Raw genomic sequence first — 25,449 nt, 5'->3', positions numbered from 1 at the left:
ATGGGGTTTTTTTTTCAACGCTGCGTGCTAATTATATAAAGTCATTATGCTCAGATCTGATAGTAACCGCCCCCTCCCTCTCTGAATCAATTATTCAATAGACAGTCACACACCAGGACAGCCCGGGCCTGAGGTCTTTTAGAATGAGCTTATTCAACTCCAAGGACACCAATTATCTCCAGGGTGCCCTGTAGTCAAAGCACCGGCTTCTCAGCACGGCAGATGCAGCGCCTTTTTAACGCGCACGCTCACATGCGCGTGTTTGTACTGTATGAGTGTGTGTGTGTGTGTGTGTGTGTGTGTGTGTGTGCGAGAGAGAGACAGACATATTCCGTTTGTTAATTTCTTATTGGTCTTTTTTTCTTTGAGGCAAAAGTAATAACTTAGATGAGGGTGAGAGTACACAATATTACAGTAATATAAAATAACATTAAGGTTCCAGTGTGTAGGATTTAGGGGGATAAATTGGCAGAAGTAGAATATCATATAATAAATATGATGACTTTAGTGTATTCACCTGTGGTTTTATTTCCTTTTCCACCAAAATTAGCACATGTACGCAGGTTTTGCAAGCACAGGTAAACCTGCAAAAAATTGGCTATAGACTGTTTACCTGTTGCCAGTAGAGCAGAACTGTGTTCATGGCTTGGACGAGTATGTCTTTCTGTGTGTGTGTGTGTGTGTGTGTGTGTGTGTGTGTGTGTGTGTGTGCATGGTTGTTTTGGTGTGTAAGTTCGATGTCACGGACAGGCTGGAGAACAGGAACCCAGCTGACAGCGGCATGGATAGACGGTGGGTACTTTTCCTTATATAGCCTATATATATATCTATATATATATATATATATATATATATATATCTATATATCTCTTACTTATTTAATCTTGGCGGCAGCAGGGTTGGCGGGTAATATGAAAATGAGGAAGTAGAGCCAGTAGTTTGAGCAACAGACTGATAGCCAGAGAATCGACGCCAAATGAAGTCTTTTGGCGGAGTTTCGCTGGGGGGTGGGCACTTCTTATAGGAGGGCAGGTTACCACAGTTCATCTATACATACTACCCACATTGTTTTGATACAAAGCTGGATACAAATCAGAAAAATATCCCTTTTAAGTAAAGGACTGAATACCTTTTCCACCTCTGTCTAGCAGGCCTAAAGCCTTTGGTAAAACTATGTTAGTCCTGAGTATTATAGGAATACTGCAGATGAAACCAGCTAAAATTACATTTAATAGACCTACCAAAAGACAACCGAGTCTTTGTAGTATTTTAAGAATATTTTAGGGATACCACGAATAGCCCTGGAACACCCAGTGATAGTGTAAGTCACTATATTGAGACTTCAGGAATCAAAATACCATAAGTATGGCAAAGTCATTATTTAAAGTTAATCCTGTGCAGCACAGACACATCATTAGTCCCTGTGGATAGATTATTGGAACATTATAGTGATTTTTATTGGGGGATTTTCAAGGCCAGTCCATAAACAGCACTGCTTTCCAAATAGATCATCCAGCCCTAAATCCTGCTCATTAGAAGCTGTGGCATAAACAACTGTTCTAACATGGCCCCTGGATCAGGTCACACTAATTAACCAGCACCATCGACTGACAATTCCCTCATTATCCGCCCTCTCATCTGATCGCATATAGGCCGTCAAGACAGCTAACGATCAACTGACTAATTAATCAACTGATGAGGTTCAAGTGAAGCTCCGGGTTCCCTCTTCATTTGCCAGACACATGGGAGCTAATTAGTTCAATTATTAATGCTTCTAATTAAATAGTTTCTCTGGGTAATCATGGTTGAAGTCTCGTTCTCAGTCTACTGCGTGATAAATGGATCCGCGGTGCATTAGACCCCTCTTGTCCTTTATTTTGACATCCTTAAACTCCAATGCAATGCCAGGCCCAGGCTAAACATTACAGGCTATTCACAGGCCCGGACCCCATTAGGGTAATTGCGCTAAAAGCAGTCTGTGGCTGACATTAAAGGTGAGCTGGGGTTTGAGCTCTAATTAGCAGTCTGTGAAAATAGGAAGCCTTTTTTTGGCCATCTGCTGCAGCTCGCCTCGCCGTCATGTCCTCTGTGTGAAAAAGGGCAGAGACAAATTTAGGCTGTGTTTTGTGTGGAAAGGCTGTTTGTCAGGTATAATGCCATGAGAGGCCACACAGCACATTTCATACACTAATAGCCGAAGTTGGTCAAGGGGAGTACAAGAAAACCGCTGCAGTTTGTGGCAGCAAGGCCGTATGGTTTTGCATACGAAACCACAGCCTCCTGCTTCTTGTCAGACTGGAAAGAGAAAACTAGTGTTATTTAGACTCAGAGGCCATTTTCTTCCATTTATATTCAGTTTGCATTTCCATCATTCTCCATAACTTAATAGATTTTTTTTTCTCTTCCAAATGCAATGTTCAGGGAGTAAAAGATATTTTAATTCTGGCGAAAGAGATAATAAACCAACATGAATGTGAGACTAATGTTTAGTTTTTTGTGATAATTTCTGGATTTTCTTTTGGTGGAGGTCATCAGATGCCTTTGATAGTGCTTCAAGTGTATGATCCCGATGTCAAAAGGAACATTTCATGTCCACAAATGCTTCAAACAGAACCCATCACAGTGTTATGTGCTGATGAACCGGCAGATGTCCACACTTTCATGCAGTGTGGACATGGTCCAGTGTTTACTTCCCTTCTTATGTGAAGTTTTTTTTTTTTCTACACCACCAGCGTGTAAAAAAAATGCTAGCATATGCATTTGTTGACATCCCGGCATTGGTTGCCATGTGCTTTTGTTGCCTTAACAAGACTTCATTCAGTGTTATTCCACCATGTGCTTGTGTTGACATCATAGTAGTGGCATCCAGGAACGTTTATAGCAGGCTCAGAGGGATACCTAGAGCCTTATATGGTGATTTGTAGGTCCACTGCAAAGCAGCAATATGTTATGACTTACGATGACAACGTGTTGCCAATGGTGTAACCAATAGCATTAAAATAACCAATAATAATATCCAAATGTCAGCGAAATCCCTGACAGAATAACAGTGAGCCAAGACCCTGAAACTGATGCAGCTAAATGGAATTCAGCCATCATTTATTTTATTTACACCTGCTGTGTTTTTCCTGCTGTGACATGAAGGGATGCTCCGATTCAGCAACTGACAACAAAAGCTTTAGAGGGCATCTCTTTGACACCGAGCTCTTTATCAGATTCACTTCATTTGCAGAGTTTTGGCAGCGTCAATGCAAGAAGATACAAGGTCTTACAAAGCAGTATTCAGTGCACAGACAGCAGGATATAACATTTAGTGTAATGGGAGACTGCAGGACACCGAGTAGACCACGAGCAATTCATATAACATATGAAAAGGATTACATATGATTCCTTCCATAATGCACCTCTCAAACAAAGCTTCTTTACATTCATTCAATATTTAATAAAACCAGATGGAACTCATCAAAAGTGTGTGCTCACTAAATTCAAAATTAAAGTCTGAATTTTGTTTCCATGCTTCTTTTAACTGCAAAGTTACAGATTTGGTGAGATTTTGTGAAATCTAGTGGTGAGGCTTACAGATTGCAACCAGCTGAAAGATATTCTGGTTAGTATTCCTTCAGTGTAAGGGGGATTTTTACTGGAAGCCAAATTATCTGCAGAAGTCTCTTCCTCTCAAAAACAAACAGGCCAGGTGATTTAAACTGCCAGAAACACAGAATAAAGCAGTTTCATATTACAAATCAGTGTTTGTCCTTGGCTGGTAGCCCAGCACCTGCTAATGTTTACTCACCTTTTTCTCTGATCACTTGCATGTTGCGTTGCCCTACGTCGCCTGTGTCATGGCCTAAAAATTGCGTGTGAACACACCGCAAAGACTACAACTGACGGCTAAGCAACACTAATATGTTCAGCACCCTTTGTAAGAGACGACAACTTTCCATACCAGCAGACAGCAGTCATCTGTATTCATCATTCAAAAAGAGAAAGCAGATGACCATCATGGGGTTCATTAGCCATTCAACACATTGACAGTACAATCCAGTGTTGAAAGAACAAAACATATTTACTGTGCACCAGCGAACAATAATACATTACATTACTATATAAATTCTGTTTTTTAATTTTTTAATTTTTTTTTTTAGATTATATTTTTGGCATTTTTGCCTTTATTAGACAGGACAGAAGACTGATAGTGTGAAAGGGGGAAAGAGAGGGGATGACATGCAGCAAAGGGCTGTGAGCTGGAATTGAACCCACGGCCGCTGCAGCAAGGATGGAGCCACCCAACACCCCTACTATATAAATTCTAAGGTAATGAAAACATGTTTTTACTCTTGGATGCTAAAACTAAAGAAAACATATACTCCATTCCTGCCAGTATTTCCCACTAAATCCTATCCACTGAACTTTTAACAGATGATGCAGCACATTTTTCAGAGAATGGATGTCTCATTTTTGGAAACAAACTCTTCAGATGCAGCATATACACACATCCAGCAAGCAATCACTGTGTGCACTCATGCAGCATGACACACAGTATACGGCATAAAAAAGGCCCCTTGAGCAATTCATTCAGTGTTCAAATGATGTTTTCCTTGAGATTACAGGGGTGGAGCATGTGTTTCAGTCAGTGAAATATTATGTGTATCCCTTTTTTTAGGTGACTTGAATTGTTAATAACCTATTATTTTACACCACTTACATTGTCTCCACATATTTTAAGGAAAAGCAGGAGGCACTAGACTAAACAACGCTAACTACTATTTGTTTTTGCAATCAGGATTGCAGCCGCAGAGAGGGATACTGAATGTGATGCTGTGGACAAACTGCTCTAACATGGATCCATTTCAGTCAGAGGTCCAAGTCTTTGGATGCTGTCCAATCCCCTGTCAGTCTGACTAAGCTGCAGACTTTTAGATTGGAGTGGGGATGTGCTCACCAGCTGTGAGATTAAGGGGAACTGATCGATGGCCTTTCTGATTGGCTCTCGCGGTGTCCCAGCAGCATCCAATCCCCTTGGTTCAGATGGTTTTCCTCAGTCCAGCCAAAACCAATTCTTCCTCCACGCAGGGGCCAAATAAGATCACTGACCTGAAGCTACAAGGCCACGCTTGGAGGTTCTGTCTCCATCCGTCTGCACTCCTCATCCCTCTGACAAAAATGAGAACGACAGAGAAGAAGGAGGGGAGAAGGATTAAGAGATGGAAGTTTATATGAAGATTTCACTTATCTTGTTTTATTTAATTTTCCTGACATCTTTATTAAGTGCTCATGCCAGTGGTGCTTCTCTCCAGAAATTGCCTGTCAGTCAAACTCAGCAGGTGGCACTGTGATGTGTTTTCCCTCAGACTTTCTGTTCAGTCTCTGTAGGTGGAGCTCTTTTCTTTTTCTTGTGAGACAGCTGCTCCTGCCAACCAAAGAGCTCCTCTAAAAACACTTTTGCTGCTGTCGGAAAAATGTAAAATGCATGACTTCCTGTGCAGATCTGATTTTTTTTAGGGAGAGAAAATGTCTTTCATGAAATGCATCCCTCTGAAAATGTCAGGGATCATTTGTTTGAAAGCTAAAAACATAAAAAGCTGTAATGCCTGTGAGATATTATGAGCTGCACATAAAAGGATGTTAAAATGTGTTAATGTGTGACTGTGACTGACAGAAGTGTTTGCTTCATTCACTGATTCCAAAAAGACTCCTGCAGAGATTCAGCTTTTATTTACCTAATGCGCTGCGATGATGATGAACGTATGAGGAGGCTGCAGTGCTCCCTGTCTGCTCTTCACCAAATATTTCCCACTTGGGTGTGTGAAAGAGGCATTGAGCAATCAAAAGAGGCACTTTTATTAAAAGCACATCTTTATTTAACTTGCGTACTCTTCATGTATAGATGTTGCAATCTGAACTTCATTGGATTAACACGATGCTAATTTGGCACATCCAGTCTATTTGAAATATGTCAAAGGTAGAGCTTGATGGTTTATTCTAGACCTTAGGAGTAGTTGTTTACATTCACTGATGCAAACAAGATTAAAAAGAACAAACATCTATCACAATTACTTATATATTACTTATGCTTATACCATTATTGATACTACCCAGAAGTATTCTACTGATGCCAAAAACTACTTCACTAACTTTAGAAAAAGATCATGTTTCTGGCTCTAATAATTATGCTTGTTATGTTCAAGATTTAGATATGTTATGTTAGATTTAGTTTATTGTAAAGTGTGATAACTATGTCATTACATGTGACATAACTACATAAGGTTATTAGGAAGTTACTGCGTCAAGTTAAAAGTAGTCAGTGTTGACAGTCGTTTTAATTCAATTTTTGGCCACTATGCAAAATTGTCTTCAAAACCTTGTAATGTTTTTGGGGAATTTTTCCAAACAGGAGTCCACAAAACATTTTAATCAAATGAAATCTCAACCTTCAACTCCAAAGATGTAGCAGGATCAAGGTTAATTTTAATTTTGTTTTTTAAAATTTTGTTTAGAAAATGACCAGTAAATCGACCTTCTACCTTCTTCTACCTTCTATCTATATGTATATATCTATGGAAACAGGCTATTCATGTAGCCTTTATGTAAAAGTACTGATGGACATGAATAACTTATGAAGCTTATCCTGCTTATGATCATATTCGGGATATGGTGTTAACATGAGCACAGAGAAACCGGTTATTGACGTTCCAGTTTCTTTAAGAGCTCTCCAGCTGGCATGTTTTCTCATAAACGGAATATACTGTTTATATGCTCTAACATGTAAGTGTAGTCCTCCAAAAACCCATAAACAGGTTATTAATGTGAACGCACTGATGGTGAACATCAGATACAAGCACAGAATTGTTTACTTTTGAACACTGTGATGACGTCACACCACCAAGTGCTGATGATAAATTTGTTCAGTTAGTGCTCAACCGTTTGACAGATTTGCACCACGTAAACCACAAAAAAGGCTATAGCTGTCCTATCAAAACACACAGAATAAGTTTAGACTGTTTTACAGCATTGTACTAAATTTAATTCAATCAATTCAATTTTGAACCCGCTGAAATGGAGCAGATGAAAATGAAGCCTGAAGAAAGAGAAATACTTGAAGCAAGAATTGAGTGCTGGCAGAAAGCCTTCAAGGAATGCAACATCCAAAAAGACACTCTACAAACAGAAATTGACCTTCTCAAGTCAGATTTACAAACTGCCAATGAGAAAATTCAGGAGCTGAGCAACCAATTGAAGATCAGTGAAAGAAATGTGAAAACACTTGAAGTAGACAATGAAAAGTTAGAGGAACATCTCACACATTACAATAAAGCTCTTCTAAGGTCAGATAAAAATCTCAAAAAGAAGGTAAGTGTCTGTGAGGACACCTACAACAAAACCATTTCCAAACTGAAAGAGAAACAAGTGTCTAATCTCTTGAGAATAGCGGCAGATTCTGACAGGAGGCTAGAGGAGGAGCAGGTTAAGTGGGAACAAGCAGGAAATGAGATGTTAAAAATGCAGGAAGAAATATACACTGCCAAGGTGAAAAATCTTGAACATGGATGGATCACTGAGGTTAAGAAGTATAGACAGGCAGAAGATCACCTCACACAAGATATTCAAAAACAGGGGTTGTGCAACACTGACTTAGAAATCAAATTAAGCACGGCAAGACAAAAGAATAGAGATGATAATCGGGGACATAAGTCCAAGGTCTATCAGTTAGAGGAGAAGGTAAAACGAATTAGCCGTAAATTTAAAGATCTCAGAGTAGACAATTATGATTTAACAGAGACTGTCCGAAATCAAAACACATTACTTAAAGGAAATAAAAGGGAGATAGTTAAATTAACAAGAGAAAAAAAGGATGCAGAAAAAGAGAGGCTAAAGCTGTTTTAGAAGTGAAATTAGAGGAATTAAGCGCAAGTAACAAGGATTTAGGTCAGGAATTGAAAATGACACTTAATGAACTCAAAAAGACAGAAGAGTTACTCAATAAGACCGCCCAAGAGAAACAGGACCTGGCTCAGAAAAATAACCTTTTTGAGTGTCAAAGGAAGGCCGCCGTGTCAGCACTCATTAGGGAAAGGACTGTCTTTAGAAAAAAGGAACTTGAACATCATCGTCTCAAACACGACCTGTATACATGCAAACCTCTTGTCATGGACAGTAAAAAATTTAAAACCAGCATCATTAAGGTCATGAGACACCATCTTGACAGTGATGACTCCATTGAGATGGACGAAGAAACTGAGGAGGAGCTTCGAAATGACATTGCCTCTTTAAAGAAAAACCTCAATGGTTCTCAAAATATCCACCAGAATGACATCAGGGACAAGCAGCGTCAGCAATTGCGGCATGAACACGAAATGTTTGAACTCAGAAACGTTACCAGTCATTTCGTAAAAGAAATCAATAAGCAGACGTTGGAGATCCACAATTTAAAGGAAGAACTGAAAGAAAATAACTGCTTCTTCAAAAGGCAAAAAAGCCGGTGATGCAGAAGGTTAAGTTGTGGATCAGTAAAAAAGCCCTGGGAAGGATCCCTGTTCAACCAGAGGTTGAAGAGGACACACCTGTCCTTTACCCGGATGACTGGCATCCACCAGGGCTCATAGATGATATCATATCATCTGTGGATCTCTGTCCAAATGAACCAACACCACCTGTGGAGCCAGATCCTAACAGTTCAGACGGTGTCATACTTGTGAAGCCTTATCAGGGTGACGATTGACATTTGCACTACAGTTTTCAAAATTTCTGCCGGTTTGCATAAATTAAACCGATTGAAATTTGGACACTGGACTGGCAAAACCGGAAATTGACCATCAAATGTGGCTGCTGCCATGGATCACCCTGCTGAAAAACACAGCTTGACCACTTTGAGATGGTTAACCCGGTTGACCAGCTTCTTTGACAAGCTTGTGATGATCACTCTAGCTGGTTGATCTGTTGATCGTCCAGTAGAACTAAAGGAAATCCATGTTCTTGAGTATGGAGACATAACAATGTCATGAGGTTATGCATAAAGATACTGTACATTTGCACAGCTTGACAGGCTGGTCACACTAGCATGTCAAGCCATTAAAGACCAGCGAGAGCTGGGTCAGGACCATCTTCGAACAGCTAAAACCAGCTTTTGCCGGTACTGGTTTTAGTTGGTTTTAGCGGGTCAAAGATGGTCTTAGATGGTCCTGACCTGGTTGTTGCTGGTCTTTGATGGTTTGACATGCTGGTGTGACCAGCCTGTTTACCTGGCCATGCCACTGTAATCAGCCTGTCAAGCTGTGCACATTTATCTTTATGCATAACACATGATAAAAGGCCTAACTGATTTATGCCTTTTGCCTTTCATACCATCTAAGACCATCTTCGACTCGCTAAAACCAACTAAAACCATTACCAGCATAAGCTGGTTTTAGCTGGTCGAAGATGGTCCTGACCCAGCTCTCGCTGGTCTTTGATGGCTTGACATGCTAGTGTGACCAGCCTGTCAAGCTGTGCAAATGTACAGTATCTTTATGCATAAACTCATGACATCGTTATGCCTCCACACTCAAGGACATGTATTTGCTTTGAATTTTACTGGAAGTTCAACAGATAAACCAGCTAGAGTGATCACCACAAGCTGCTCCGACCAGCTAAAACATCAAAACTTATGCGAAAACATACCTTAAGCTTGTCAAAGAGGCTGGTCAACCAGCTTAACCATCTTAAACTGATCAAGCTGTCTCTCTTCAGCAGGGAAGGGGCTTGCCTTTTCATTATCAATCGCCTAACACACCTACATGGGGTGAACTTATGCTCAGTGCGGTGAACATATGAGTGGCATGATGCAACATATCAAGGCGACATAATGGCTAAATGCGGTGAACATATGAGCGACGTGATGCGACATATCAGGGCGACATAGTGGCTCAATGCGGTGAACGTATGAGCGGCGTGATGCGACATATCAGGGCGACATTGTGGCTCAGTACACTGAGCGTCTGAGCGTTGTGCCTGTTTTCTCCGGGATGCTTCGGTTTCCTCCCACAAACCATTTCACGTTTTAGGATCTCAGGCTAGAATGGGCATTTCCCTAAGGGGCTTAACCCCAGATGTTCTCAGAACCAGGAAATGCCCCTGAGGCATGTCTTTCATTTAACTTTTGTTTAATTTTTGTTTTTTCATTAGTTTTAGGATTAGCAGTAGTTTTTGTTTGTTTAGAATTAATAAAATAAAATATTTTTTAAATAAAATAAAATTAATTCAACTCTGCCCAACTTTGTAATAGCGAATGTAAATTATTCTAAATATGCCCTTTTTCTTTTTTGTTTTTATTATTTACTATAGTGTGTTTACTGTGTTTATTCGTACTGTTTAAATAAGTGACAAGTAAAATTTGTTTAATAACATAAATAATACATACTTAGATTAATTAATACATATAAAAATAAAAAAACATTTTGATTAATTAAATTACTATGTAGGATTAGGAAGGTCAGAAATTATTTTAAAGCATCTCCAAACCAATGGTAAAACACTGTAAAGTTTGATCAACAGTCTCCTGTGAGGGTCCACGGTGAGTAACAACTACAGCGCTCCACCGTCAAGTTAGACACAATTAAGACTTCTGGTGAACAGAATCATTAAATTCTTTTTTTTTAAAAATAAATTATTGATATGGATGATTATGGAGATTGTAGTATTTGGATTTGTTAACCTTTTAACATCTGGATGATTTAATATCAGTTTTCTTGTACTGCATTCAGATACCTTTCACAAGCATTTAACCCTCTGAAACCTGGGATAATTGGTCTGATTTCCATACCTAATGAGCAACTTGGCAAGAGGGACCCATCATACGTTGCAAAAAAAATGGGGAAAATGTCCAAAAAACTGCATTTGTAGTTCTTTAAACTATATATTTAAAACTATACTACAGAGGACAGCACTTTTAAGGGTAATTTTCAAGTTTGTTTGTTTTTCACTTATTTTCTTCCTTTTACTCATTTGGAAAAAAAAATGCTTACATTCAGATAATGTTCTTGTAACTTTTTCAGTTTTCAAAGGGTTAAGCTTACATTAACCACAGTCCTTATTTAAAAGATCTACCTAAAAACCAACTGACTGAAAACGAGGGATGAATCTGAATGAAAATGGGTTCTGTTGGTGCTCATGAGTCTTCCCTTTACAGACTATACTATAGTCCATGCAGTTTTTTTGTCTGTTGTGTTTTAATATTTCTGCATATTGGGATCCCTAAACAATCTTGAATTTGCTACCACCTATGAGCTGAGCACACAGGTGCAGCTCATTAAACTGATATCAGCAGGCAACCACATGGCCAAAGATGGCAAAGCCGCATTTTAGAGTGTGTCAATCACCACAGACATGCAGATGAAACTAAATCACAGAAGTTTAATACAGCGCTGCTAATTGGGTGTAAACTGAAAGCAGACCAGCCAGAGACTGACCAGCAGACTCGGGTCTAAGTGATGTCCATAGGTTGGTATGTTGTGACCAGTCATATGCCTTACTGTCTTGGGGAACAGTAGTTTCAGGCATATGGGACCTGTATGAATCAGAGGAAGCAACTAAACTGAAACTCCTGAAAAGTGCAGATGCTGTTATTTGGGTCCCAATCAAGACAATCTGGTAAGAATTGCTTTTTCATGTCAATATGGGCTTTGAAAGTGTTTTGAAATGCAAAATAATAAAATTCTAAACTTGATTTTATTTATTTTTTATATATATGTTTTTTACTTTTTCTTTTTTTTAAATAAATGAATTTCATATTTTTCCATAAATACTGATTCAGTGTGTAATAGACCAGTCCCCAAGAACAGAAAATAAACGTTGAGGGGCAAGGAAGAGCCCATTATTGTGGTGTTTTGTGCTGCCATCTAGTGGCTACTTCAGGGACATTTCTCAGTTTTGGAGGACATTATTCAGCATAATAATGGTGCATTTCTCACTTGCCTGCCTCCAAACTAGCTATTTTTAGCAGCTACGCACAGGAAATTCCTCAAAGGCTTTAGAGACATGCTTCCTCTCACGGTCATCTAATTACTGTTGAGCTCAAAGTGAAAACAGTCCCTCTGAAGAACTAAAACAGGCATCTTATTAAGCAATGTTTAACTTTAATTTCCTCTGGAAGCCCCAGTGTTTTTACAGTATTTACAAAAGGAACATTCATGTACAAAACACTACATATGGGAACTTATTTTCCACAATGGTTGGTTCATTCTTTCTTTACAGCATTGTGGTGGCATAACAGGATTTGAAAAGAATAACAGCACCAGCATGAGCTCAAATGAGTTCATGCCCTTACGTGGTTTGTGTCAATAGTTGGTTTTTTTTGTAAGATGTAGAAAGTTTGAGTCTTGATTTAACATTCAAGATATTTTTCAGTTACCAAGATTCTGTGCAAACACATAATAAATACAGTGTATGTATGCATGTGTGTGTGTGTGTGTGTATATATATATACACACACACATAATATGAAATGGTTACATACATTATTATACAGGTGAATAAATGTAAATTATACCTTTAGTCATGGATGCCATAAGAGAGAGAATATGACATATAACAATCAGCAGTATTGTAATTAAACAAACATTGTGGCTACCAAATAGTACTATATAACTGCATTCATTAATGCATTAAAACAGCTTTTTCCTTTGCCTCAAACAATACAAAAAAACAATATCACTCTGCACTAAAGACATGTCTTTCCAAAGTACAGAAAGGCAAAGGCAGTTAAACAAGAACGGTCCAGTTAGGGATGTCAATAGTTAATCATGAATCCATTAACAGCCGATACTTTTGACTTGGTTAGGCATGATGGTGTGTAGGTTAATTTTGCTACTCTTCAGTTTACCACACTGAGCACCAGCTGGGTTGGCTAGGAGCTAACATTAGCTAGCAATGTTGCTTTGGAAGCATTGTGCCTGTGCCCATCCTGCAGTCTGCCTCCAAGTCACCCCTGGGGGTAAGTGGCCCAGTTTTGAGCAGAAAATCCTCTTTAGCATTGTTAAGTATGTTACTGAGAGCACAGTTAACTGTTTAGTATATAGTGCTGAGGGGGTTCTTATTAAAAACGTATTCTGTGTTGCAGATATGCATTTTTTATGCTTCCCTGTCCTGTACAGGCTACTCATTCTCATTCCCACGTTGTCAAATACTGATGCTTTGTCATGGCCCTTAGCATCTCACGGAGACACGCAGGGCTTGCTTGAGCAACTCAATGTGACACACAGCTGAAACAAACTGGAGCCTATCATTTGGTTAATGTTACAAAACTCTTGCAGTTCTGCCTGGGTACCAAAATTACTTGATTAGTTTCAGAAAAAGATCATGTTTGGGTTAAAATAACCATGTTTGTTGACGTTAACTTTTGGTTTCAGACGATTATAGCCATGTATGTCAGTTATATAAAGTAACATTAGAACAACATTGATTTTTGGTTTCACATGGGAAACTGCAGGTCTCCTGGCTAAAAGTCTTGTTTTATTTGTCCCATCCTTCATATGCAGATTTACTCTGTCTTTATACTACGTCAGATGCTCTCAGTGTTAACTCCTGCCACAGATGGGTTTGCATTTTAGTCGATTGAAGCCAGCCCGTTCTCATTACACAATCGCCAAATACCACTTTTGCAGTGCTTTTGGTGTGAGATCCTGTCACCAATAGCCACCTTTCCTGTCTGCATTATATGCTGCTGGATGGTGTCAGCTAAGAACATGGCCAGGTAGGAGGCTTTGCAGTGTTATTATATGCCGAAGGCCGACACCTGCTGCAGCAGCATGATACGCAGTCCTTTTGCATAAGGTTGAAACGCTGCTGAAAACAAATTCATATAACGAGAATGAGGGTTCCTGTTAGGTGGGCAGGAAGGGTGGTGAATGGGCCCAGCAAACCTCGGACTTTCATCATCTGGATGTGATGGTTCTGTTTTTTGGGGTTTTTTTACACTGTGCCAGCAAGTGCTTTTGTTGATGTCCTAGTGTTGGTTGCCATGTGCTTTCAATGCCTAAACATAGCGACATCCACCACAGCAATATGTGATGACTTGGGATGAAAATGTGAAGTTGAAAGCCTGTTGTGTCCCATATGGACTCACCGGGGGGTGCAACAAAGCATCGAAATTTGAGGCCCTGGGGATGGGAACGAGTTGGTTCTGCTGTGACCCCTTTTTAGGGTCCCGACCTTCAGGTTGGCAACCATGTCAAAACCAAGACAATTAAAAGCACAAAACTTGACAAAGATGTGAAAAAGAAAACATTTTGATCTGTACATTTTGAAACCATCCAATCCTTTCCACTAATCATGAACATGAGATTAATGTTGGACCGCTACGCTTAAACAGTTTTTAGACCCAGCATGTAACCTCTTGGCCAGTTCCCTTTAAATTGGGTCCAAATTAAACCCAGTCCCTCTAGCTGACTCCACTGGGACCATCACACTGACTTCCTCCTTTTACCAAACACATTATTAATGAGCTTGGCCATCGACTTTGAGCCACTGTAGCGTCGTCGGTCTGCTCTGTACTTGAGGAGCTCCATCACCTGTCGGATGAGTTGGGTGAAGAGGTTGGCAATGTCCTGGTAGCTCTCGGCAGCTGAGACCTCCTGAAAGTGACAGCGGTTCTCCTGAGCCAGGCAGCGTCCCTCATCCTCACGCACTTGCCGCGCGTGACACAGGTCCTGCTTGTTGCCCACCAGACACACAGGAACGTCCACCTCCCTGGAGACGGAGACAAGTCAGTGTGGACATGTGTGGAGGAAATAAAAGTAGCAGTTTCCTGAAAAGTTACTATTATTTTAAAACTCCTCAACCCACGATGGCAACGTCTTGTCTAGAGAAGTGTTGTTCAGACACTTTTTTTTTTTATTTTACTTTGTAGTCAAGATTCAAAAGTTTACAAGACACTGAATATTATTCTGAACCATATGGGCAAACATTCAGATTATTTTCATGTAATGTAACAATGCAGTCATAAAAACATAACCTGTTAAGGCCCTTACACACCAAGCCATTAGTCAATTGTTCAATGTTGGGATGTAGGTGAGCATCTGTAACTCTAGTTTTTGCAACATGTCCTGCACAGTTGGCCGTTATTGGCCCTTGTCAGATTTTTTCAGATTGATTCAGCATGTTGAATCAGTGTCGGAGACAGCGGAGTCCATTGCTGGATGAAATAACACTGATTGGCCGTGCAGCTCATGCACAAGATGAGAAACAAAAGTGAGAAAAGTAAACAAATGACTAAAGTCAAGAGGCAGTGCAAATGAAAAAAAAATTGTTATATTATGTAAGATTTTCGTGCCAATAAGCTCTTAAGTAAATATGGTTTTTAATTATTCCTGTTATTGTTTGTTAATGTACGGTAAATATCATTTGTTCTGTCAACATCAGATTGTGTTATTGATATGATAACTGGCTAAAAAGCATTTAAAATCCATCCTGTCAGCCATCCACTTTTCCTTTCCAAATAAAGACTACAGACTAAGCAGCCGGTTCTTATTCCATAGTCATCAAAAACTGGCACCTTTGCAGTGATTTTTGCCTTTTTGCCCTACATGTTACGCTCAGCTGAGCTGTCAGCTGAGAATGTGGTCGGACAGAATCGGGCACTGTGTTATTATATGCTGCCGGTGAACATAGAACATAGTCATCACGAGGACGTATACATGAGTTTTTCAACTGTATTTTTTTGTGCTTTGAGCACCTCAAACTGAGTGCCATCTAGTTCCATTATATTTGAGAGAAGGCAGTAATCTCAACGACCGATATCAGCAACTCAGACCAAACCAATGTACGGTACAACAAGTAAGAGTAAATATATGGATTATTGATTTGGGGGGGGGGGGCTGTCCCTTTAAGAAAAATGTTTAGAGATTTCTTAGGTCTGAGCTGCATGAGCAAACAGCCAAATCAAATTTCTAAAAATGCCATAAACACGAGTTGATTTGATTTTGACCAATTGCATTTGATTTCCACACATCAAGAATCACTCCTCTACATTTATACTGACTGACAGATAAATCTCTTCCTTCCACACTATCAGGAGGCTTTAGCACATGACAGGCAGCCTGATGGATTTCTCCAGCAGACCAAATTTACTAGATCCCTGTTGGTTTTAAGGTGAATCTCTCGCACACTCATCATCATGAATCATTTATCAGTCGGACTCCCAACATTCCTGGCATTCAAGATGAAGAAATCCTGTTCAGCGTCATAGACGTTACGTTTGCTTTTTTTCTCAGTGTTTACACTATGTTGAGGTGCTGTAGTGGTTGTAAATAGTTGATAATACTTCTAAGACTTTTGGTATTTAAGTTTTGATAATTTGGATGTTTTAACCACAACTAAAGGACTAATTTTTGATGAGAAAAGTTGACAAATAACCCATTGAAACCTGAAACAACAGCACTTTTGTGGTGCTACTTTCAGAGACCTTTCACGTATTTAAATCTTTGAACCCTGGGCAAATTGGTGCAATTTCTTTCAAAAAAACATGGGGAAATTTATCTTTAAAAAGCTTGGGAAAAAGAATATGCACAATTACCAGAATTACAGATATAAAAGTATGTTGAAAAAGAAGAATTAGAATTTTTGATGCAGTTTTTCCAGGTCATTTCTTGTTCGTTGTCTTCAAAGAAATGTCTTTTTCATTTTTATTACAAATCTTAAGGTTATTTTCCTGGACTTTTTACAAACTTCTTGCTAATTTTTGGGTTGTTTCTTCATGTTGCTCATCATCTTCTTCCTATGTTTTCAAAAGAAATCAAGCAATTTTTCTGAGGGTTTAAGACACAATTTTAAAACCATTTGGATGAACTCAAAATGGCATTTATACCAAGCTGGAAACCAGACTGTATTCAATTACACAAAGTTTTGTATTAACAGAGGATATCAGATAGCTTTCAGGCAACGTTCTGAATTTTTAACACATTCTTGACATTGTTTATACATTTAACCCAAATATTGATACAATAAGAGACCCCAAGTCACAAGCATATCTGAGATATTTAGCGAAACACCTCATCGTTTCTGGAAATAGTTTGAAACACCAGACGAAAAGCTGCTCTAATCCACCATGTCTCAGTTTTCTTAAAACCCAGCATAGGCTCCCCATCAGCTTCTGTACACTTCATATTAAAATAACCTCATTGTGCTTCTGACCCTTTGCAGCTGTCCACGCGTGCCTCTCGAATCTGCCGCAAGATGCTCTTGGCATTGATGAAGGAAGTGCGGTCGCTGATGTTGTACACCACCACGAAGCCATCTGCCCAGTCCACCGGCTCCTCCAGTATACACCTGGCCTCCGAGCTCTGCCAAAGATGACACATGCTTTTATTTTGGTGGCACACTGACTGGATTAAATTCAGGTAGTGTGTTTTTATGCCCGTATGGCTTTTTTTTTTTTACTGGGACTGTTTCAACTACACAGATGAGCCAAATGTTCTTTACATTGTGTCTTTTAGTGGATGTAAAATAATCAACATCAGCTTTGGATTGATAGAAGTGGCTCATTGTTTCAGCTAGCTTTGGCCACGGTTAGCTCTGATTTAGTTAACCCATTGAAAGCTGTGCAGATTGGCTTGACTTTTTTTCAAAAATATATAAAGAAGGCAATGAGCAGCATAAGAGGAAAAGACTCACAGAAATTTGCAAGAAATTTGTTATGTTTAGTATAAGAAAAATACCTGAAAATTAGAAGAAATTAAAAACAAGTAAACAGAAAAGTTAAAAAAAAAAAAAAAAAAAAAAAAAAACTAAAAGAAAAAAGTGAATGATCTGAAAATAAATCGGACTAAAAATTATGATAATTGTATCGAAATAATTTTAGAAAAAAATGATTTTTCTAAATCTACTCATTTCTTGCAGTTTGCGGCACATTTCTTGCTGAGTTGCTCATTGCCTTTTTCCCGATGTTTTTGAAAGCAATCAAACCAATTTCCTTTAAGTTCAAAGGTTTAAATACTTTTGAAGGTGTCTGAATGCAGTACAAGAAAAGTTATGTCAACCCAGATTTCAAAGGGTTAATATGTTTTATAATTTATTGCTGTGTAAAGCACATTGCCCCTGTTGTATGAAATGTGCTGCACAAAAGCCACCTGGCCTTGTCTAGAGACACGTTTTTAAGTTGCGTTGCTTCTGTAAGTCTTTGCCCTGTATACCCATTCAATATTGCTCTATAATTTTTGTTCATAAAGGTGTTTTTAGCTTTCTTAAATGACATATTAGAAAGTGCATTCTGTAAACACACAGTGTGTGTTTCTGTTGCCCCACTTCTTAGAGAGCTATTTTTACTTTTGCACACCCTCACCAACACATGCAGAGCGAGGACGGGACTTTTTAGTGACCTTGAGGAGAAATAAACAGTGTAGGAAGGACAAGGGGCGCGAGGACACATCTGAGCACTGTAAAAACTCACTTATCCCTCTGTCGTTATTGACTGTGCAATGCAGGTCAGAAGGGCAGGTCATTGACTCAGTGTTTCTTATGAAAGGGCGGCCTTACAGTGAAATAAACCAACAAAGACAATGAGCTGCTCTTGTTCTGCTGAGCCAAGGGGTATTCCAATAAAATACTAACTCTGCAGTAAAAGGCCTCTCAGGTCTTTGGTCTGGCTGAAAGAGAGGTTAGCAGTTATATGGCTCTTTTCTTCAAAGACACAGCTGCTGGCACACATCCCCTCGGGATACTCTCATAAACCTTGCAGGTTTAACCTTAAAGTGCTGTATGAATCGTACACGTGCCGACACAAAGGTAAACATCTGACCATGATTCATTCAAGGTCAGGGGCATGTACTGCAGACTGAAAACTGGCCAATTTTTATCATTTGAAATGTTTGTAGCTCCGAAACAAGAAATTAGTGTATTTCACCTCAGCTGAAGGATATTTGATGGATTCAGTAACTTCTACCATTCTGGGGCTTTAAAAACTCTTCCAAACACTGAGGACATATAAAAAAAATAGGAGTGTTTATCTTGGCCCATTACCTGTGGAAGACATCAGGTTTTCTCTAAACACTAATGATTTATTGATAGTTTTTGCAACAGTGATATTGTCATCTAAGTTTTGAATCATAAGTCTGGAAAATGCAGGAAAATGAAATTTAACTTCCATACAATAGGCTGAAATGTCAGAGGGAATCAAGGAACTTGAAACAGGAACTTTTTAAGTCCAAGTGCTGCTCTATTTTTCTTATAAATATTTTTTTTTTAAAAATTCAGAAAAAAATATACACATCTAAACATTTGGATCAGGGTAAAAAAAAGTGTGTTAGTGATGTGTGGTACCTGAGAGCAGGGGTCAAACACCTCCAAATTCAGCTGCCTGCCATCTATTGACAGCCTTTTATGGTACAGGGAATCTGTAAAAAAAAAAAAAAAAACACTTAAAATGAAATAACACACTAAGCCAGGGGCTCCTTCGAGTCTAGGATCAACACTAGCTCCATACAGAAGATGCTCAGATGAAATTATTGCACCACTAAGTGATAAAATAGCAACATTTACGTCTGGAGATAGGCTCTGATCTGCAGGTCCAAACACTCCCAAACTCCCATCAAACCACAATGTCATCAAATCTGGAAACACTTACTGGCGTTAGAAGCATATTCACCGATGAAGCGTCTGGTCAGGAAGCGCACAAGGACAGCTGGAGGAAACAGATGAAATGAAAACCAGCAAAATGAATCATGGCATCGTAACACTCTCATCCCTCATAGGTAGCAGCAGTGAGGCTTAAATGACCCTTAATTCACTCCCACAGGCGCATCGCGGTGCCAGCAGTTTCAGATTGGAGTGGTGAAACTGTAGCCTCACATGAAAGAGGCTGTATGGCTTTGCTGGAAGGCCTGTGTGCATATTTGGCAAGCTGAATGGTTATATTTCCCCCTCTGCTTCGCCTCCAGACTGAGAGCTACACATAAAACTGACTAGCTTTGGTCCCACAGACAATCAGTTTCTATTAAGGACTGAAGCTGTGGTCATGGGCCTCTAAAGGGTTATACAGGGGTTATGCTAAGGCTATGGGAACACACAAATATGGACATGGCCTAAAAAGTTACTCATGCATGCTGGCTCAGAGCCTACTTTCTCCATCCCAAAATGTTATTTCCTTCAGTCAACGTTGGTATGTATGCTGAGAGGAAGGTGCACATTCCTCTCGCTAAACAGATCAACGTTTATATGAACATGTGGTGTTTGAGAAATGCTTGTGTACTTGTGTTCAGTCTTTCCTTTTCACACAGGTTTTCTATAGAAGGACTCCCTGATCTGCCAGACCATTCAGTAGGCTATAGCTTTAGTAGCTAGCTAGCTAGTTAACACTATATTTTTCAGGTAATTTTGGTTTTGAAACAGGTAAGAAACATAATTTCCCTGAGGCCACTCCAGGTAACGAGTATCATTTTATGCACAATGTTTAGCTTAAAATAGACAAAAACAGCCTGAAAATGAAGAAAATATGTTATCTACCGATGCTATGCTATGATTGGATTGTTTAGTCTATGTTTTAGGGATGGGACTTAGAGAAGGGTCAGTAGTGTGACTTTAGTGTTTCCAGATTTACCAAAGTCACACAATTATACTCGCAAATTACTAATGGAGGCAGAAGGAGATTAACAGCTCTCATGTTCAGCGAGGTAAAATGACTGTCTTGTTAATGGAGTCTAGCTTTGAAGACAGCTTACATAAGTTTTATCTTCCCTGTCAGAAAATATAATAAATTAGACTTTTATTATACTGCACAAGTTGTGTGAGAGTGTGTAAACAGATGTTTTGATAGTTTTGCTGTTCTTAAACGTGGACCCCTATGACTTTAATTTATCAAGAATTTTCTTTTTGCTTGAGGCATGTGAGAAAAACTGTGTAAAAAGGGTGAGCAACTGATATACAAATGGCCTTTGGGGGTTAAGAATTCCTTTATATGGTCTAGCAAATCAGGGAGTCCTATAGAAAACCTGATTTTTTTCAGTGTTTGGATTCTTTATTCACCCTGAAGGCATAAGAGAAAAGAAGGTTTTCTTTATGAACTCAACATTATACTGGCTGAGTAACTGATATACAAATGTTCATTTGGGGGATGAAGTAGTCCTTTAAGTGAATTTAAGGAATTCACTTAAAAATGTCTCTTTTGGTATTTTTTTACTGCTTTAATGTTAGTTCCAAAGAAGGGAATGTTTACTTGTTTATAAGTATTGTGTAAATTTGGTGACTTCTTTTTGCCGGGGGGAGCACCATTTAGCTCCAGATGCGGGGAGATTAATGCCACCTGGTCAAGTAATTTCAGAGATCCTCCCTGATTGGTCCCATTGAGCAGGTGACAGGGTATAAAAGATTTTGGAAGACAGCAAACAGATTTGTCTGTTTTTGAGAATGGAGGATGAGTGTTTGTGTACGGTGAATGCTTTCCCAAATAGCTGTCTGCAGGATACCTGAAGTGATAAAGCTAAGCTAAGCTTTTTTTTTTAATCTGAAAAATCAACACCTGCATGTTGATGTATCGCTCCAGCAAACTATCAACCATCCACAAGTGCTGTGGAAAATGCTAAGTTAATTCAAAACATAGGACTGACATCACTTTCCTTGTGCTGCTTACAGATGTCCTTTGGAAGTATTCAAACCTTTGAGCCCTGAGCAAACTGGTGCTATTCCTTTCAAAAACATGGGAAAAGGCAATGAGCAACAGGCTCCACAAATTGCAAGATATTAGTAGATTTAAAAATATACATTTAAAAAGAAACTGGGAGAAAATTAGGGGAAAACAATATAATTATCATATCAGATAAAGTTATAAAATTATTACCATTTGTTAGGGACATTTCTTTTGTTGTTTTTTTATTTACTTAAAATAATATTTTCATGTCATTTTTTGTATTCTTTACTAATACTTACAAATGCTAGGTAATTTGGGGGTTATTTCTTCCTTTGTTGCTCATTGCCGTCTTCTCATGTGTTGGAAAGAAAGCCAATTTGCTCAAGTTTTAAAGGGTTAAGACACAACAGCAGTTTTTGGGTGGGAGGCTTTTTTCTTACTAACACTGACAAAATTAGGGAGCAAAATAACAAGATGATGAGAAATGTGCATTGAAAGCAACAAGAAGAAAAGACATTTCATGGGCACACACATGCACGCACACACTCAACAGGCTACTCCACAGTAACAGCTCTACTTCACTGCCAGGCAGCGAGAACGGAGACGTCCCATTGTTTTATGAAGACTGAACACAACACACAGCCACTCATTCTCAACCAGCTCTGCAGAGACTGAATACTGATATGTGTGCAATAACACCCCAAAGAGCAACAAGGGTTCTGTGACTCCCCCCTCTGCCTTACCAGCGTTTTTCACTGCACTTTAAGAATAAAATGTGGAATGTGCTTGACCTTGTAGATTTAAGGTATAGTCACATAAACTGTTGAAAGTCTTGGAAAATAAGCTGATGGATCCCAAAATGCAGATCTTTTTCACATATGTAAACAAAGAGTAAGTGGTACCAAATGTCAGCGCAGTACAGCAAAGCCAGAGTAAAAGGCTTGATCTAGTTAATTACAACATAAACAAAACTAGTGTCAGGGAACTTTAGCTCCCCTGGAGCTCACTGACTCCACAATGTTCTACATGTTCTCTCTTCTTCACCCAGGAAATCAGCTCTGTGATGGATTAGTTTGAATCTAGTATAGGTCTTTGAAAGGCAGGGATTCTCTCTGGGCATAAATAATGTTATTATTTCATTTAATATCTCAACGAATTGAGGCAATAAAGCTTTGGGTTTTGGCGGTTATGTAACATGAAACGAAAGCCCTGTGAAAATAAAAGCTTAGGTGTCTTAATGCTTAATGCAGAGTAAACAGCATGCCCACACGAAATCTACACCTGCAGAAATCCGACAACGTCTCTGATTCTCGAAGTTTGAACCCCCTCTCCTCCCCGTCATTTTTGCGGTCCAGTGTGTAGGATTTAGAGGAAATATTGGCAGAAATTGAATATAATAAGGGTGTTTTTAAGTGTCTAATCACCTGAAAGTAAGAATCATTGGGTTTTGTTTCCTTACAACGACCCACATATGTCAATATAAGGGGCGAACGTCAAGATTTTAAGCTATTAGAGGAGTATTTTTAGCACACACTAGCAGGTGCGAGGTTAGCGGCCAGTCCTCAGCATGCCAAACACCGTTTAAAAAACACTGATTTGTAACATCAAAATGCTTAATTTCATGTCTTACCAGTTTAAACATCCTGTTCTGTTTGTTTTGGAGAGGAAGAGACCACTGCCGATATTTCGGCTCCTTCTAAAAAAAATACCTGAGCAGCAAACACTTAAGGAATTCAGAGGAGATGTTTCAGCTGGTTGCAATCCACAATCCTCACCACCAGACAGCACTACATCCCCCTAAATTTTAAACACTGGACCTTTAAATGAATACTGTCAATCACTTTTGCACTGATCATAATTTTTTAACCCACTTCAGAATAGAGTTATTTAATCAAAACATAGAGTTGTACTGTAAGCATACATTCAGTGATCCCCATTTTACAATTTTGGAATCACAAGCAGGTTAACTCAGGTAGATTTGAAGAGATTAGTCAATTAATTGATAAGCTGATCAGTGTAGGAAAATCACCCTCAACAATTCTGATAATTTCTTGAAAAATACAGCTTTTCTTTGAGTGTGTCACGGAGGTCCCAATACTTAATTTAGAAGTTATTGAAGGCTTTTCTGATAGTCAACTACACTTTTATATGTTAGGTATTTTTACTCAACAACTGAAACTGGTATATAATGTTGTGATATAATATACATAGAAGCTTAATCCTGAAAATGTGATTTATTCAGTTGTGGAAGATTTACTCACGTAATAAGGTAAATTAGCAAAACCACAGTTTATAAATACTTGCAAGTAGAAGTCCTGCCTTAAAAATCCTACTTAAGTCAAAATGCAAAATTGTTACCATCAAAATACCTTCAAAATATCAAAAGTAAAATTACACTTCATGCAGAATGGCATATGTCATGATAATAATATCACTGGATTATAAATAATACTTAGCCACAATAATGTTGTTTCTTGTAAAGGTGGAGCTCATTTCTGCTGCTTTATATACTGCTGGGTAGCTAACCTGTAATAATACATCATAATGTATTAGTTTATTCATGTTTTGTAGCCTTTATATAATTTAAATCTGCAAAATAATGTTGCCAAGTAAATGTAGTGGAGTAAAAAGTACCATATATGCTTTCAAAGTAAATTGAGTAAAAGTAAAAAGTAACAAAATAAAAACATATTTAGTTACATTCCAGCAGTGGATTTATTATGCACCAATTTTTTTTTTTTTAATTAATTAAAAAAAAAAACACACAACACCAACAGCCCACAAATGAAACAACAAACAGAGGTTATAACACATGTTACAGCGATAGTACAATGGCTAGTTTCTCTGCATCTGTTTGAAATAAAAATCCCCTCCAGCCTCTCACCTGATTTCCCAGCCCCCGGGCTCCCCAGCAGGGCCAGCTTGATGTCGTTCATGCCTGTGCTCTGTCAGGTCCTCAGCTGGCTCTCTGTGTCTGGTATCTGGGTTGGCGGCGGCACACTAAATGCTCTGTACAGTCCAGGCTAAAACTGCCCCCTCTCTTTCTCTTCAAGGGGTTGTTATACTTTTAAAAATCCAGAGGGAGAGGAGAGGAGGGAAAACAAGCGCCCCCCTTTCTCTCTGTCTGTCTGTGTGCCAAGTGCTCTTTTACTCTCTCACACCTCTCTTTTCTCTCTCTCTCCTTTATCAAACAAAGCTCTCTCTCTTCTTTTTTCATCTCAATCCATCAGTTTTCCTTCTTTCTTTCCCCTCGTATGCCCATATATCTCTCTTTTCTACCTCTTCCCCCTCCTAGAGAGAGGTTACTCAAGGGTCATGGCTGACTAAACCTATTGTACTGGTCAAACACCGTAACTGTAATCCGGCTGCCATCTATGGACATTTGTGTTATTTTTCATACTGTAATGTTAGGGAAGCCTGTTCCCACCAGGAAGAAATAAAGAACAAATGATGAAATGTTAGAAATGACAAATATAAAATGAGTTGAAATGAATGCAACCTTGTCTCTTAGAAATTATGTGTTGGAGAGAAAATGCCACCTGAAATATTTTTTTAATCAATATAACAAGGAAAGACTTTTAATGTGTCTGGCAAATGTTTACTGACAGCCAAAAGGTTATCTCACTGCCGGTCTGAAAAGTGAAGCCAAGGCGCCTGAATGTGCCTGAGACTTCTTTCTTTCTCATATCTGGCAGTGGGTGACTCCGCTGGTCGCACAAAGAAGTCCGTTGGTACAGAAGTTTATGTGAGAAAGACCCTATTTCACACTTTGATTTATTATTTTGGTAAACATTTTCCTAATGAGATTAATTCTGCAAAAAAAAATTAAAAGAAAAAGTAGATGGAATGTTTTGAATGAT

At 38.9% G+C, this 25,449-nt stretch overlaps 1 protein-coding gene across 1 annotated transcript; it reads right to left on the bottom strand.

Moving 5' to 3' along the window:
• Window positions 1–11,932: 11,932 nt before the first annotated feature.
• rerglb (RERG/RAS-like b) lies at window positions 11,933–24,816 on the bottom strand. Its single transcript, XM_042496897.2, has 5 exons — window positions 24,474–24,816; window positions 19,592–19,648; window positions 19,288–19,361; window positions 17,164–17,312; window positions 11,933–14,721 (listed from the first exon to the last, which is right to left on the bottom strand). The coding sequence occupies exons 1-5, from the start codon at window positions 24,523–24,525 to the stop codon at window positions 14,436–14,438; spliced, it is 618 nt and encodes a 205-aa protein (XP_042352831.1). The 5' UTR covers window positions 24,526–24,816; the 3' UTR covers window positions 11,933–14,435.
• Between the last annotated feature and the right edge of the window lie 633 nt (window positions 24,817–25,449).

The sequence above is a fragment of the Plectropomus leopardus genome, chromosome 7 (assembly GCF_026936395.1).
Source record: "Plectropomus leopardus strain MGB_pleo_1.0 chromosome 7, ASM2693639v1, whole genome shotgun sequence".
Lineage (NCBI taxonomy): Eukaryota > Metazoa > Chordata > Actinopteri > Perciformes > Serranidae > Plectropomus > Plectropomus leopardus.
This window is presented reverse-complemented; position numbering and strand designations above follow the sequence as displayed.